The sequence below is a fragment of the Talpa occidentalis genome, unplaced genomic scaffold, assembly GCF_014898055.3.
Source record: "Talpa occidentalis isolate TD23 unplaced genomic scaffold, MPIMG_talOcc4v2.1 talOcc4.5, whole genome shotgun sequence".
In the NCBI taxonomy this organism is placed as follows: domain Eukaryota; kingdom Metazoa; phylum Chordata; class Mammalia; order Eulipotyphla; family Talpidae; genus Talpa; species Talpa occidentalis.
In genome coordinates this window covers 75999636-76016517 of record NW_023604861.1, presented here as the reverse complement: position 1 = coordinate 76016517, position 16882 = coordinate 75999636, and the positions used below count along the sequence as shown (strand labels likewise).

The 16882-nt window shown below is 46.3% G+C and overlaps 1 protein-coding gene across 3 annotated transcripts; it reads right to left on the bottom strand.

Moving 5' to 3' along the window:
* Positions 1 to 13587: 13587 nt before the first annotated feature.
* OTX1 (orthodenticle homeobox 1) lies at positions 13588 to 16882 on the bottom strand. 3 transcript variants are annotated; one of them, XM_037528816.1, is made up of 6 exons: positions 16786 to 16882; positions 16041 to 16053; positions 15698 to 15860; positions 14238 to 14406; positions 14081 to 14162; positions 13588 to 14050 (listed from the first exon to the last, which is right to left on the bottom strand). In XM_037528816.1, exons 1-6 carry the CDS (start codon positions 16880 to 16882, stop codon positions 13588 to 13590), a joined length of 987 nt encoding a protein of 328 aa, XP_037384713.1. The 3 variants fall into 3 exon arrangements, with proteins under 3 accessions (XP_037384713.1, XP_037384714.1, XP_037384712.1); XM_037528817.1 differs by lacking the exon at positions 16041 to 16053 and having other exon boundaries at positions 15698 to 15849; XM_037528815.1 differs by lacking the exon at positions 16041 to 16053 and having other exon boundaries at positions 13588 to 14406; positions 15698 to 15849.

Genomic DNA, 16882 nt, shown 5'->3' with positions numbered 1-16882 from the left:
ATTAGGGGGGGTGCAATTGTATGGGGAATATAACCAAAATGAAAATGCATACATTGTGCAAAAATGAAAAATGATGTAAGAATTATATAAAATAAAATATTAAAAAATAGAAAAAGAAATTAGAGCACATTTAAGCACTGTTGGAATGAAGTCAACAGGAAAGGAGAAAGAAAATGCCAAAAGAGAGGCCTCTCTGGTGGTGCAGGGGTTAAAATCTCAGCACTATCAAGCTATCTCCAGCCACTGCAGCATGAGTTCAACTCCCCAGCTGGGAGCTAACCCACATGGTGCAGCAGACCTCTCCTGTCTCGCCCACTGCTCCCCTTAGCAGTGTATTTCAGTAGATCCTCCTGCTCTGCTCCCTGTTGTCTCTGGTGAAGCCTCTCACCTCCCGCATCTCTGGCCTATATCCCAGTTCTTATATGTATAAATTTTTAAAAAAAAATCTTTGGAAATAAAAAATGCCAAAAGACAGGTCTCTGAGGAAGCGGAAGGGACAAAGATGCAGGAGACAGAAACAGAGATTACCACCAGACACCGTAGAGTCACTGTGCCGAGCACTTGACAGGAGTAAGAGAATGACAATGAGTACAGGCTAGAGTGTAGACATGGTAAGTTTAAATGTCAAGAGCATTCTCTGATACTCTCAACAGTATTTTCTCAGGTAAATAAGGTCATCTGCTGAGAACAAGGATAGAGAAGGTTTGAGAGGAGTGAGAGAAGTATGAGGTGGCAACTAAGAAGGCTATGTTAAAGAGATGATTAGGAAAACACAGAAATATTGTTAGAAAGCTTGATAACCCAAGGCCAGGTTGGGAATCAAGACTATGATATTCTCATAAGGCATGACTGTGCAGTTTCCTCTTAAAGAATTCAGTAATCAAGAAAGTAAGTTCTATAGATTCAAGGAATGAGTTGTGCTGAACTGGCATGGTGGATGTATAACAAGTACAAATTTTTGCAAGATGTCTATTAATAAATTTATACTATTCCCTTTTATTCAATAAACAGACTCCATGTGACTGATTTTGTGGTTTGACCCAAACCATACGGAGGTGCTGCACTGTATAAAGGAGGTCCTCACGGACAAGATTGTAGTTCCTTACTTAGCATCTTCCGTGGGTTCCTGGGAAGTGAAACTTTAAGGGCAACAGCATGTAATGAAACCAATTTTACTATAGGCTAATTGACACAAACAAGTGTTAAATTCTTACACCTATTTTTGATCACAAAAATATCACCAATATTAAATAATAATTTGCCTTTATTCATTTTCCCAACCAGGGGGACTGGAGCCTATCCTAGCAGCTTACCTCCCCAGGCAGTACCAACCATGGACTGGATGCCATCACAGCAGCACGTGCACAGGCACACACAGCTATCTTCATGCAGACTGGGAGAACTGAGACACTCCAGTTAAACTAATGTGCACATTTTTGGGATATGGGAGGAAATCCAGGAATACATGAGGAAAACACAGCCCTGAATAATTTTTTTTCTTATCAATGTTATAATGAAATGACATTGAACAAAACTATGTTACTGGAAGATCTACTATACTTTCTTTTTTGGTTGCTCCTATAAGAGACAGATCAGACTCGCCCATTGCTCCCCTCAGCAGTGTATTTCAGTCAATCTGTCTGTTCCGTTCCCCACTCTGTCTATGGTGAATCCTCTCATCCCCCCACTCCCTGGCCTGTACCCCAATTCTTGTATGCATAAATAAATAAATCTTTTTTTTTTTAAAAAAAGAAAACTTTCCAGCCTGAGATATATGACCCTGAGAGAAGAATCAGAGGGATGCCAAACTACTAGGACCTGACCAGCCTTTATTGGTTTTGGTGATGGAGGAAAAGGGCCAGGAGCCCTGGAACTTGGCAGCTTTAAGAAGCTAGAAATGGCCCTTTGATTACAGTCAACCAAGAATAGAGACCCAGATCATCCAGCTACAAGGAACTGAATTCTACCAATACCACAAATGAGCACAGAAACATCTTCCTCCAGATGCTACAGAATACATCATGATGACACCTGAATTTCAGCCTAAGAAGACCTATATCAAACTTTGAGCATACAAAATTCTAAGATAATAAGTTTGCCTTTTTTAAACCAAAAAAGTCACATATATAACTTAAATTGTCTAGTCTCCAGATTAGAAAAGTAAAAAGAAACAGGTGAATATTTAAAATGCATATATTTGATTCAACACAATATATTCAAAATATTTCAACAAACTAATACAAAAATTACATTTTTTACATTGTCTTTCAAGATGAGTTTTCTATTTACATTGTACGTCTGCTTGAAATTTAAGGGTTTTTTTGTTTTTTTATTTTTTTAAAGATTATTTATACAAGCACTGGGTACAGTCAGAAGTGCGGGAAGGTGAGAAAATTCACCAGAGACAGAGCAGGGAGCAGAACAGGCAGACTGACGAAGTACACTGCTGAGGGGAGCAGCAGGTGTGGCAGGAGAGGTCTGCACACCATGTGGGACCCTCCCAGGTGGCCTGGGAACGAACCCACGCTGCAGAGGCTGCGGGCAGCTTCGCAGCCCAGCACTCAACAGCTGCGCCACCGGGGAGGCCCTGAAATTTAAGTTTTAAAAATAAGGAAGGCCCAATCAATTTTATTTAATTTTATTTAATCTCTTAAGATTATTTTTGTCCCTTCAGTTCTCATTGGGACAGAGCAGCTTGTTCTAATCTCTTCAGCTAGAACCCACTCATAGAGGGCAACCCATTGCATTCTTTCATCATTCAACATTTTTCCTTGCTCACAACTTTTAGTTCAATGCATACACTTCTATTTTATATATTTTTTAAAAGATTTATTTATGCATACAAGAGCTGGGGTAAAGGCCAGGGATGTGAGAGGTGAGAGGACTCACCAGAGACAGAGTAGGGAACAGAACAGGTAGACTGACTGAAATAAACTGCTGAGGGGAGCAGCAGGTGAAACAGGTGAGGTCTGCTAGGCCATTTGGTTTCTCCCTGGACGGCCGGAGATCGAACTTGAGCTCCAGAGGCTGAAGATTGCTTCATAGTGCGGTGCTTAACCCCTTGAGCCACCAGGGAGGCCCTCTATTTTATATTTTAAGGTTAGTAAAATTCTTAAACTCTGAGTTCTATTTTGTGCCAGACTCTGCTGGATTTTAAGAATAAAAAGATTAGTTAGAATACTTTGTCTTTGAAAACCTCATATTCAGCATGAGACAGATACATAAGCTAACAAATATAAACCAACATAATAAATATGGCAATAAAGGTGCCATGGGAAGCCCAGAAGCAGGAAGGATTAATGCTTTCTGGGAATGGTGGTGGAAGGAATAGGATTTCCCCAGTGGGAAGAGGTGGGTGGAAGACTATTCCAAGCAGAGGTAACAAGACGAAAAAGGTCACAACGAATGTATGAGCTCCTTTGGGAAATGATAAGCAACCTGGTATGGCTAAAATATGAGATTCCTGCAGAGTAATGTAGAAGCCATGTGAAGGAATTTGAACTTTTTGTTATAATTAAGGCAATGAAAAGCATATAAACAGGAAGGAGATGGGATTTGTGTAGAAAGAAAACCGGCAGTTGTGAATGACTGACAAGAGAACGGAGGATAAGAAGGCAGGAAAACCAATTAGAAAGTTATTGTACCCGGCTACATGGAACTCTGAGCAGTAACTGTGGCACTGGAGAGAAGGGAGAGAACGGATTAGACATGCCTTTCAGAAACAGAATCATTTTTCTATGATGGCTATTTGGAAGGAAAAGATAAGCAAAGAAGAGTAAAGATCCCACCATATATTTTTGTTTATATGTGTTTATATGATGATTTAATCTAAACAGAAAGTAATAAAGTTTTTTTATAATGAGATCAGATTTGCAGATATTTGCAAGACATTTAAATGGAGGGATCCAGGAGGCAACTAGAAATGAGTATCTCACCTAAGAAGTAAACTCAATACCAAAAATAAAATTTTTCAAATTAGCAACATAAAGATGATATTTTCAGTCATATGAACACATGAAATTTCAAGAAGGAAAACAAACAATTGCCAAGATTGCATGCTACAAAAAAGGCAGATGCTAAATATTTTAAGAAAAATTTCTTAAAATAAATCTTTTATAAGAAAATATGGGGAAATACTTTCATGATCATGAAGAAAGGATATCCTAAACAGATACACGCACGCACACACATACACACACACACGCACAGAGTCATAAAGGAAAATGACCAGTTATTTTAAAACACTGTAAGAAAGGCAAAAAGGACAATTCACAAAGTGGGAAAAATCTCTGCAATACATGTAAGTGACAAAGCGTGAGTAAGCAGAATATATAGACTCTTACAAATCAAAGAGAAAAGACAGAGAGTATAAAAGAAAAGGAAATATTTAGGAATAGGCACTTCACAAAGGGAGCAATTCAAATACAAAAGAAACATAAAGGGCTCAGTCTCACAAGTGATCAAGAAAATACAAACTAAAACTACAGTGTGATATTATTACACACCTAACAAATACACAAAATTTTAAAAGTCTAACAATACTAAGCTGTGGCAAAGATACAGAGTAGCTGGAATTCTCATAAAATATTTGCTAATATAAACAGAACCGATTTGGAAAATTGTGCCAAGTCAGGTTGAAAATAAGCACTCCTGCAGCTAAGAAAATTCACTTCTAGGATACACCCTACATATTTGTATCTTTGCGTGCACAAAGCAACAGATAAAAGAATGTTCAGAAGAGAATTGTTATAATTGTCCCAAACTGAAAACATTCCAAATGTTTATCAACAGTAGAACAGATCAATAAATTGTGGTATATTCACACAATTGAATACCATACCACATAGCAATGAAAATGAGCAAGCTACGGACACACAAATGACATGGATGAATCTTATAAACACAATGTTAAATGAAAAAAGCAAGTCACAAAAGCAAAACAATATAATTCTTTCCACATAAAATTCAAAATAGGCAAAAAATTTATTGTTTAGAAATGCATATGCATTAAAAGATAAATGCAACAAAATAATTAGAATAAATGACAGGAAATTGGTTACCTCTGGATAGACAGAAAAAAATAGCAATGGGCAAGGGAGACTGAGGAAATTCTGGAGTTCCAACAATGCTCTATTCTTTGTCAGGTAGTAGTGATTACATGGTGTTAAGTTGATGACTGCTTGATAAAATGTAATGTAAACTTTTAAGTATATTTCATAGCTTAAAATTTTAAGGAATTAAATTTTGAAATGAATTTATGTTGAACAAGAGAAGTCACAGTGAAAAGTAACCCAAAAGTTCTGAATTCTAAGGATGATCAACAGAGATAAAGAAAATATGCTATCAATTATTCATAATAGCCAAGAGCTGGAACTACCCTAAGTGACCATCAAGAGATAACTGGACGAAGTAAATAAGGTATATATACACAATGGAATACTGCTGGACTATTAAAAAAAAAAGCTGAAATCCTGCCATCTATAACAACATAGACAGACCTAGAGACTATTAAGCTTAGTGCAATAAGTCAGATGGAGAAAGACAAACACCATATAATTTCATTCCTAGAGAAACCAAACAAACAAACTAAACAAAGCAAAAGTAAACTTTTAAACTATAAAACAAACTAGTGGTTACCAGATGAGAAGGGGGAGTGATAGGTGGGTGAATTGGATAAAAGAGGATAACTCTACAGTGAAGGAGAGACCTGGACTTTTAGAGTTGGACATAGGTACTATACACAGATGTTGGTTTGTAATGATGCACACCTGAAATTTATATACTGTAATGATGCTGTTACTTTAAAAAACTAAATTAAAATATGTTACTGAATTCAAAATGAACTTTGAAAACCACACACACACAAAGACAATTCTGCACATGAGATGAATTACATTTAAATCTATTTCAAAGTCTGATGACTATACTGTTGAGATCTACCTTGTGTCTGGCACAGAAACTTAGTCCTACCTCTTAGACTTCTCTCAGCACTAAAATCTCCAGTGACTTCTAATCTCTTGGGATAAAAGATTTAGCTGATTTATTGATTGGAATACAATCTTGGGGTGTGGAGGGACTATCAGTTCCAAAAATATAACAGATAAAAAGACTTGTGGGAATAGCAGGTGCTGTTCTAAATATATGATAAATTGTATGTCCGAGTGAGTAAAGGGAGAAAATAGACGTTAATGCTGTTTTCTATAAACATTAATAAACACGAACAGACCTTTATTTTTCACATTAGGGAAAAGGAAAACTGAAGAGGTGAGTTGAATGAAAACATAACAGAGTTTTTAAAAACTGAAGAAATAAAGACATAATTTTAAAAAGACTTCTGCTGTTTGCTTCTTTATAACAGAAACCTGTATCTATGAAGTAATGTGATCTCTACTACCCAAATTGTTAACTCATTTTTAATTTCCAAACTGAACTCTGAACAGTAAAATTTGGCCCCCTAAAACAAGGATTTGCTATCAGTGAGATTTACAAATTAAGTTACAACTCCAAAACTTGAAAAGGGAAGTTTCTAAGTTTGCAGTTAGAAAAAAAAAGGTTCTGGATGTTTTACAAATAAATTAAGCCTCAAAAACAAAGCCATTAATCTAATCTCAAAACCATACCTGGTTCATACAACTTTCCCTGGACTAGAACTCCTCTAATATAGCAAAGCAACGTTCAAAGAAGCAAAAAGCGTTCAATCAAGAACAGAAAACACCATTTACTCATAAACATGAATCAATTAGTAAGGAATTTTTTTAATTTCTTAAAAATTAGAAAGTTAAAAGCAATAAGGAATTTTCAAAGGAGGAAGAAATATCTAATACCAGAGACTAACAGGTCTCATTGAATGCTGTACTGCTCTCTCTCTGAACAGTCATAAAATGAAGTCATGTCCAGAAACATAAAGGTAATAATGACCCAGGAAATAATTTTTAATTACAAAAATTCAAAATTTACAAGTTTAATTTAGATAAAGCATGTTTTGTTGATATCAATCTGGTAATCTGATTCTCAAGTGATAAGGTGTTGTTTTTAATTAATATTTGTTAATACACTGAAAAATTTCACTAGCTCTTATAGCCAAAAGAACATGGAATCTGAAAACTAAATACCAAGTTCTGCCATCTACCAACTATGTAACCTTGAGGAGATAACCAAACCACTCTGAGCCTTATCCCAACCAATCTCGTAAAACTAGAGAGCCAAGAAAATAATATTGGTGAACCATACTGTATGTGCTCCAAAGCACAGCAAGCTAAACTCCCTCAACATACTGCAAAATTTAATTTCTGCAAACAAATATTTTTATTGTGGAAAAAATTAAATATATGAAAGCACAGTAAAATGAAGTTATATGTATTCTCATTCAGCTTCACAATTATCAACAATTTTCAACTCATGGCTAATCTTGTTTCATCTATATCCCACCCATTCTCTCTCTCCCACTATTATTTTGAAGCAAGTCTCAGACATCATATCACCAACTTTCTAAGGGCTAAAATCTAATGACCTCTTTTCAATCATGTACAGGTGTATGAAATCCAACAGAGGTGTCTAAGCTAGAAATACACATCTGAGGGTCACCAGTAATAAAATCAAGAGTTGAAGGTATAACTTTAGATGAAGTCAAATATCCATGCTTGAAGAACAAGAAGATAAATTCTTTTGGTGCTCTTTCATTAGCAAAATAAATAGACATGAAGCACAATCCTTTCATCAAAAAGAAACCCTATAGGTTTTCAAAGGTCCAGAGAACTTTAATATTCTCTGATTTTAATTGTTTATTTTTTCTGCTTTAAAAAGGTGTTCCTATATATTAATAGCCACTACTCTAAAGGAGTGAACAAAATCCCAAAAACATAAACAGCTAAAATTTATCTAACATCAAATTCAAACATATTACACATAACTCCAAATCTACTTTTCCAAGTATCTGTTAAAAACTTGTTGCTCCATGTATATTTTACTTTCTTTTTAAAGTGTATTCATCTGTTTTATATTTTCTTTAGTACTGTATTTCACACTAAATTTTTAAAAAGAATTTAAAAAAATGATTCTTATGTTGAAATAGCTATGACAGATGATGGTATGTCTTATAAACGTTCAGAGCTTTAAACATATATAAGAATATCTGTATTAAAAATATGTTACAAGCAACCAAAGTTACCACGATTTTTAAAAAAGTTATAACCTCTGAAGACAAGAGGCCGTTTATTTGGCATGTTAATTTTAACCCCCCCCCTCCCCGGGTCAAAATTTGTTATGATTTATTTATACTCCATTTCAAACCTAAAAATTGTGAGCTAACATTAGCCATCAAGTAAATTATCCAAAAGGGGCAGGAGGAGTACAATTTTTAGATAGACAATAGAATTCTAGTATTTAACTTCTGATGGATCATCATTGCTTAAATTGAGCCTAAGTCCCATTTGACTGGAAGAATTCCAAAATATCATTGAAGTCCTAGAAACATGAATGTACAGTTTCATAATCGGAGTGGTATGCATTTTAGTTGTGAGCACACCATACACGTCTATGCTGTTTTTTTATTTTATTTTTTTTAAGAAAAAAATATATATTTAAAGCAGTTTCTACTTTGGCTATTTTATGTAACTGCATTTCACCTAAGCTACTAAAGGTTTGAAGGAAAATATTTCTCAATTTAAAATACTTTTAAAGGGCTAAACTAACCTGTTTTAAGTAAAATCCAACTCAACCTTAAAGCATCAAAAGAGCATGCTCCCTGTTCCTCTCCCCCTAAAAAATCCAATTCTTTTTTTCAGATATTAGTAAATACTAACAGGATGACCAAGTATAATTGCCTTTTCCAAGAACCACACAGAGCCACACACAGTCCAACTCCTTCTTTTCAAAAGAGTATATTCTACAAACCCAAACATTTAATTAAACACATTCTTTCTTAAAGATAACAGATGTTTGTTGTCAAATGAGCAATGCATTATTATTTTTCATTTTTCAGTTCGTGTTTTTTACTTAAAGTATTGAGTTGTTAATTATAAAAATCCCTTAAACTTAATGAACTCTCTTCATTTTCATTTTACACATTAAAATGTATGGGGGAAGGGAGCTAAATTGTGGAAAATATAGAATAACTTCAGAACTTGTTCAGTTTTCAACTGAAGATTTTATAAAGATATCTTGCTGCTGTTCTTAAATTAATTCTGCATCAGAAGCCAAGTGATTTTTTTGTCTTGAATAGTAATGATATAGACTTTCTTTACCAATAATGTACATATTAACTACATGCATACATCAGATACATTTAATTTCTATATCCCTAAAACTTCAGTGCCTGTCAGTACTTAACATCAACATTAATTCATTTTTTTTTGGCCAGAGTAAGCATTGAATTTACCATTTTCACAACTGAAAAACATCACTCGCTGTGGGAACTTCTACTCTGAACAAAATACATTAAAAAACTAGTAATTTTCTTCTGACACATGAAATCACTCAGTTTTTTGGTCTCTAACGTAACCCAACATAAATCTGCTGACATTCGGGGTCTATTTACCTGTATTTCCGCTCACATTTAATACCCTACAGTTTTAAGGATTTTTTTTTTAAAGTCACAACTTAGAGAAATGTCATCTCCATGTACCCTCAGCAGCTACTACAAAGTACTGAAAAGCTGTGCAATGAATAAGGTTATTTTGCCGAATCTTTCCTGACCTTCCGCAAATTAATGCAGTGCCCCTGACATGGATTTAAGAATTTTTTATTTTTTTTTTTTGAACCACAGCTGTGACCTGTGCTTTCCCCCCACACACACCTTCACCTAAAGGTAAACATTTCTGCCCCCGGAGTGCGGCCAGAGAACGCCAGTCAGGAGCAGAAAACATGAAGATTTCGTTGGGCACCCAAGGGAAGCAACGTGCTGCTGTCTTAACGCGCTGCATCTCCTCGAGGGGGCTCAGGTGAAGTGGCTCCAACTCCGAGCGCCTCGATGGTGCACGAACCCCAAAGCCAAACAGCAGCACCTCTTCCCTGGGGAACCGGGCGGGCTGAGGCCGGCGCTCTGAGAAGCCGCGAGTTAACAGGTGGCGGGGCCGCAAGGCGCCTTTCGCGCCCCCGCCACCGCCTCCCGGGGTCCCCGGCGACGCGGGCGCCCTCCCCGGCCCGGCCCGGCTCCCCCGCCGCCGTCGCAGCGGCCGCGCACTCACCCCGCGCCCCCACTCTCCAGGCGCCGGCGTCCCGGGGCCCAGCGCCTTCCAGCGCCCGCGAGCCGCCCGGAGCGGGCGCCCGGCGCGGGCGGGGGGGGCCCTGCGAGGAGCACGTGCCTCTCCTCGAAGCCTCGTCCCCGGGGCGGGAACTCCCGCGGGGCCGTCGGTCCCCGTCCGCCCGAGTACGCAGGCGCCGAAGCTTCTAGAAGCCGCCGCTCCGAGCGGGCGCTCCCGGGGGGAGGCGTCGGCCCCCACCGCCCGCAGCCGGGCCGGAGTCTCACGCTCCGGAACGTCCCGGGCCCGCGCCGTCTGCCCGCCACGGCGCCGAGTCTGCGCGCCCGGCCCGGGCGCCTGGCCCGGGCTACGCGGTTGTCCGAGGGGCGGGAGGCCGAGCGTCCTGGCCCGCCCGGCCCAGCAGCCGAGGGGACGGCTGGGCCCCGCCGAACCCGGCTCGGGGAGCTGCGGGCGCGCGGCCTAACACCTGGGCCTCGAGCCGCGCCGGCCGTGCTCGCGTGGGCCCGGGAGGCCCCGGACGGGCCCGGCGGAGGGTCCGCGGGGTGGGCCCGGCCGCCGCGCCGCCCCGGCCCGTGTGGCTCGGGCCCAAGCCCCCGCGCTCCCGCCGTCCGTCCGGCCTCCCAAGCGCCTGCGAGCCCCGCACCCGAGGGGCCCCAGCGCACGCGCCGGGTCGGCCTCGGTCCCGCACCCCACTAGAGGCGCCGCCAAGGGAGGAGCCCGCGCGGGTGCCTTGCCCCCCGGGTTCCCTCCCGAGGCGACGCCGCCGGGCCAGGAGCCGCGGCTGCGCCCTCCCGCGGGCCTGGGCGGCGTGGGGGAAGCCGGGCTCTCTGGAGGCTCGCGCGCCCAGCCAGGCCTGCGCGGCCCGCGGCGAGGACGCGGGCGAGAAGACTTTTCCGGAGCCGGGGCTCGCAGCCCGAAACCTGGCTCGGCGCGGGACCCCGGGAGGAGGGTCGTTCTCCGAGCCCGGCCTCGCGTTGTGTTCTCGGGACGCACACGGACTGGGAAAAATGGGGTGTATTGGTCACTTCGCGGGAAACTTTTCGTTGTTCCCTTATTTCCTTCCCGCTCGTGGACGAGTCGAGCGGCTTCTCATTCTTACACCCAGGAGGTTTCAAACCGAACAGTCCGAACAACTCAGGACTCTGGGTTTTGAGGGGGGTCATCCCACCCCATCCCCACCGCCACCGGGTCTCCCCTCGGGCATGGTGGAAGGGTCCTTTCCAAGCCCTGCTGCAAACCGTGACTCTTCGTCCCCTGCCAAAGTGAAATGGGTTCTTGTAGATTTTTCTAGATTCTGTGTTTGCGGTTTAAAGACTCTTCACAGTGCGAACAAAGATCATCTGGCTACTTCTGGCAGAGAGGGCTGCGGGTTTAGAGGGACACCGGAGCACGTGGAAGGAGTGACTCGGATCCCCCAGCCGCCGTGAAGCCACCCGGGACAGCTCAGCAGAAAGGAAGATTGTTTGCTGCCAACATGCAAGACACGGATCGGGTTTTTTGTCGTTTTGTTTTCTTTTCCTTTTTGGCTCGGCTCTGGGAGCTTTACAGAGCTCTCCTTTCCCGCCTCCCGACCCTCTCCCCTCCCCCTCTTCTTTCTGGTGCAGGCAATTAGGGTGAAGAAATCAGTGCCAGGCTCCTGCCTCTGAAGAGAAAGGAATTGCTGCGGGAATGGAGTCCTGACACCTGTCTCTGTCCTGGAGGGCGAGAGGGGATGCGGGGTCAGAGCGCCAGGGGGAAGAGACTGGACTGACTGGGGGGGGGAGGTCCCTCAGAGAAACTTTCTAGGGGCTCCTGTTGCCACATCCTCCCGCCCTATCCATTGGCCTCCGGCTCCACACAGGTCATTAACACGCTGGTTATCAACACGGGACTTTCCCTCCTTTCAGGCCCCCCCGAGACCGGGACCTGGGGCTGGAAGCAGAAGAGCAACACTGACAAGCCATCCATTCATTAATTTGCATTTATTTTCGGGAAATAATGTAGATAAAGGGGGGAGAGGGGCTGCCTTACATTTCAACAAGTAATTTGTGATCTTCACATCGGACAAATCAAATTTACAAATTACTTTCCCACCTACTGGACAAAACGGCCAAAGCCAAAATCAACACACAGGTGCGGGCTCTCCGCGGATTTCGGGAATGCAGGTGCACTAACAACTCACTAGACAAAACAGGGTGTTTAAAGAGAGAAGCCGACGGAGGAGTTGGACCTGGGGTTTGGGGCCTGGGTTTTGTTTTTGTTTTTTTCATAAGATTGTATTTTTTCACTTTTGTTTTGTTTTTTGGTCTCTAAACCACAACTACGACCCTGCGCGTAGAGCGGCCTGCGGGAGGGCTTCGCCCGCGCCCTCCGCGGAGTCCCAGCGAGCCCTCCTGCACCCTGACTCGGCGGGCTCCCCGCGCCCCGGGCCCTCCCGTTCCTCTGCGGAGCCTCCTGGGACCTGCGGGTCTCTAATAAATACAGAGGAAGGGGTGAGAGGGCAGGGCAGCTTTGCCACAACTGAAAAAGGAAAAGCGCCATCGTTTGAGGAGGAGGGAAGAGGGAAAATATTTTTTGCTTTTGTTTTATATATATGTGTATATATTTATATATATATGCTGTATATATCTTAAAGTTCTATTTCCTGGGCGCTAAAACAAGATATGCTCAGTTCAACCAACAGCAACTAGAAAGTGTAAGTGGTCCCTGGAACGGACCTGACTATGTACAGCATTCCCGCCAGGGCGGAAGCTCGAGCCCGCTCAACGCAGGGGTGGGGCGGGGCGCGGGAGGTTGGGGGAGGGGCGCTCGTCCCGCGGGCCTCGCCCCAGCGCCTCCCGCAGGGGTGAAGGCGACGCCGGGGAGCTCTGGCCTGCAGGCCAGGAGCGGGGGTCGAGGGCAGCTGAAGGGGCGGCAGTCTGAGCAACAGAAATACTTGGTGGTGGTCCTGATTCCGAGCGGTGTGGGTGCACTCCCAGGGCAGACACGCGCCAGTGAGTGACTCCAGGGTCCTGAAAGAATAAATAAACGTGTCGGGCTCAAACAGCGAGTCAGAGCGAAGAGCCTCTGAAGGCGGCAAGTGCATAATAACTGTCCAGAAAGACTGGGAAGAGGGTGACTGAGGAGTTCGTTAGGGGCTGGGCAGGGGAGCGCGCAGCTCTCCCACACAGAACCTGCGCGCCAAGCCAAAGCACCGGCCCCCTCGTCCAAGGGGGAGGGGGCGTGCACTTCCCCGAAGCGAGTGGCACAACGATGAGGGCAGCAGTGCAGGCGCTGGGCATCTTTTGGGGGGCATGAAAGTCAGGTCTGGAGAAGCCGAGGCAAAGGAGGTGCAGCAGCAGCAACAGGAGGGGGACCACAGAGGGCGCAGGTAGTTGCGTTTCTTCTCCTCTTGCTCCCACGCCTGGGCTCACAAGACCTGGAACCGCCAAGAGGCTTGGTCTTTATAGTCCAGGCAATCGGGCGAGTTGAAGTTGAGTTTCCAAGCTGAGGACGCCGCGGCCGCTCCGGGCTCCTTGTAATCCAAGCAGTCGGCGGAGTTGAAGGCGAGCCCGGACCCCCCGTAGCCCTGGTGGTGGTGGTGGTGGTGGTGGTGGTGGTGGCCCGAGGACTGGCTCAGCGGATGGTGCGCGTGCGGGTGGTGGTGATGGTGGCCCGCCATGGAGGAGGGCGCCATAGGGCTGAGCTGGTGCGGGTGGTGGTGCGAGTGCATGGGCGCCAGGTAGGAACTGCAGTCCACGCCACCGAAGTAGGAAGAGGATGGCGCGGGGTAGCCTTGGCCGTAGCTGCCTCCCTGGCCATAGGACATGGGATAAGAGGCTGCAGCCGAGGCGGCGCCCGCAGCCACCGAGCGCTGCATACACGAGGCGTTGCTAGGCGCGGCCAGCGGCTCCGGTACAGACACCGACGCCGGCGCCGAGCCTGGCGAGATGGAGGCTGGACTCCAGATGGACGAGGCAGCCGGTGTACTCAGGGACGACGGAACTGCCACCGCCGGGTTCCCGCCCAGGCCCGCGGCCGCTGCAGCCGCTGGATTGGCCGAGGCGCTGGAGGCCGAGCTGGAAGACGAGGCGGAGCTGGACACGGCAGGTGGCGTGAACTGGCCGCTGCTTTCCGAGCCGGAGCTCTCCCGCACCGGGGACGACTTCTTCTTGGCTGGGCGGCTCTTGGTCCCGCTCCCGCTCTGCTGTTGCTGGCGGCATTTGGCGCGGCGGTTCTTGAACCACACCTGCATCGGGGCGGTGGGGGAGAGCGTGTCAGAGGGCAAGTAGAGTCTGCTGCTTCCCCGCCCTTTGCATACACCACCCGGCCTGGGTCTGGCATCCCTCTCCTACTCAGGCCTCTGCCCCTCCCCATCTCTGGCCAGGCCAAACCCTGCCCCTACTGTCCCAGTTCCTCCACTCTCCCCCTTTCTTTTGCTCAAAGACCCTCCTCTGGCAGCTCCGGAGTGGCGACTTGCACCTCCCCACCCCCAGCCCGACTCTGCCCAAGGGTGGAACATTTGCGTCAGTCCAGCCAAAAGTTCAGCCATCTCTAAACTGCTGCTGTTGGCTGCTTCCCAGCAGCCCGGTGTGTGTTTAGAGGCCCTGTCTTACATGAATGGCGCTCAGAAAACAGCGCAGAGACACAGTGGAGGCCGCAGAGTGCGGCTCTGTCACCAAATCTGGCTGGAGCCAGTGGAGACCCCTCCCTAGGCAGGGTGAGAATTTGGGTGAGATCAGAAGCAAGGTCAGGAGGTGGAACACAGGCTGCTCTCAGCGGACTCAGCACTGAAGCATGGGCAGAATTTCGTTTGGCTTCTTGGCTCCAAGTGGGTAACCAAATGTTAGTCAGTCATAAAGTTCTCACTCCTCTTGAAAGGCCCGGGTACATGGCAAGACACTCCTGGTTCTTCCTCCAGCCTCCGGGAGGGAAGGCGACATGACAAGCCCTTGAGGAGAGTTCTGAGTTATAATCCCGGCAGCGTTTTGGGGGCCCTTCCATGGGGGAAAAAAACCCAAGGAGCAAGGCCGGTAGCCGGGTTTTGTGCTCGGCATCCTCTCCAGGCAAATGAAGCATCTGATCAGAAGGCGCCACCCGTGGAGCGCAATCCTAGACAGAGCTCCAGGCTCGGATCAAGCTCCGCTCTTCTTTCTCCAGGTTTCCCAGGACGAACGCAAGGACGGAGGCACAACTCAGGACCGGGAAGGAAAATGCCAAATCCTGACGCAGCCGAAGAAGCAGGGGCAAGTGTTGGGCCCTCAGGGCACTTTACCTTCGGGAGACTTGCTTGTCCTCCCACAATCCTAAAAAGGACTTTTGGATACCGAAGGCGGCCAGGGACCAAGGGCCGGTTCCAGGACTCTAAACTAGTTGCTTTAACTTTGCCTCTCTTCCAGGCCCAGGCCCAGCGCTAGGGGGAGTCTGCGAGGGGCTGCCCAGGCTGTGAGCCTGCCCCCAACGTCAGACTTCCCTTTCCAGACCCTCTCTTGTCAGCCCCGGCACCCCTACCCTGACCCTAGAGCCCCAGTCGCGCGCACCTGGACTCTGGACTCAGGCAGATTGATCTTGAGCGCCACCTCCTCACGCATGAATATGTCGGGATAGCGAGTCTTGGCGAAGAGCGCCTCGAGCACGTCCAGCTGCGAGCGCGTGAAGGTGGTGCGCTCCCGCCGCTGCTTCCTCGGGGTGGCTGAGGGGACATGCAGGGACACCTCAAATCACCGATGGCCACACCGACCGGCGCGAGAGGATGCGGATGCGGACAGGCCCTTGGTAGGCCTTGAGCCAGACTCTTGCGACAACAAAAAAGCCGAGCTGGGAGCAAATGAAACTCCCAGGGGAAACCAAGCCTGAGAGGCCACAGGTGGGAAAAGAGCATTTGAAAGCCAGGGTCCTAAACTCCAGGGCAGCCCCCGTGGCTGCATCTTAGAGGTTAAGACAGAAAAGCAGTTACACAATCTCCTTCCTTCCCTGCCTACCTCCCTTCAACACACTCCCCGGTTGCAGGACCCGGAAGGGGTGTGAAGAAACACCACCTGGAAAACACTTTTGGAAGGAATACACGGGGCTGGGGATGGAGTGGAGCTAACAAGAAAGCAAGGAAACGGCTCAAGTCATCCACATCAGCCATGCAAAAGTTGATGAAGCAGTGCAAAAGAGGGTAATTTAATTAGGGCTGGGGAATCCCCCCACTTTTTCAGCGCAGACCAAAGCTCTGCTGAAAGGAAAGCTGGGATCTTCATTGGGGCCTAGCAAGCACTCAAATTCCTCATTAGGAGTCGGGAGGTAAAGGAACAGATCCACACACATGCACCTCCCTCCCCCAAAAAAGTCACCGTGGAAAAGACTTTGTGGGTACATGTGCTCTGTACTGGCGGTGGGATCACAAGAGGAGGCAGGTTGCGGGTGTGTCCCAGGCAGGAGGGCACAGAGCTACATGTTTTTGCTGCCTTGACCCACCTCACTGACCTGCAGCTCTGCTCTAAACTCCCACAGTGTGCCCTGCATTGTAAACAGACTAGGCCATCGAATGTCAGTGCCTGCTCAGCGACAAAATGTTTACTCCAACCAGAAGGAGGTTGGAGTCCCCAAAATATGGAGGCTTGGGGAGAGGTCCCTTGCTCACCCGGATAGCCCACAGAGGGGTGCAGTAGGTCCATGGCGGGCCCAGGCAGGCCAAGCCCGTTCATGCCGTATGGGGGTTGTTTGAGGTAAGACATCAT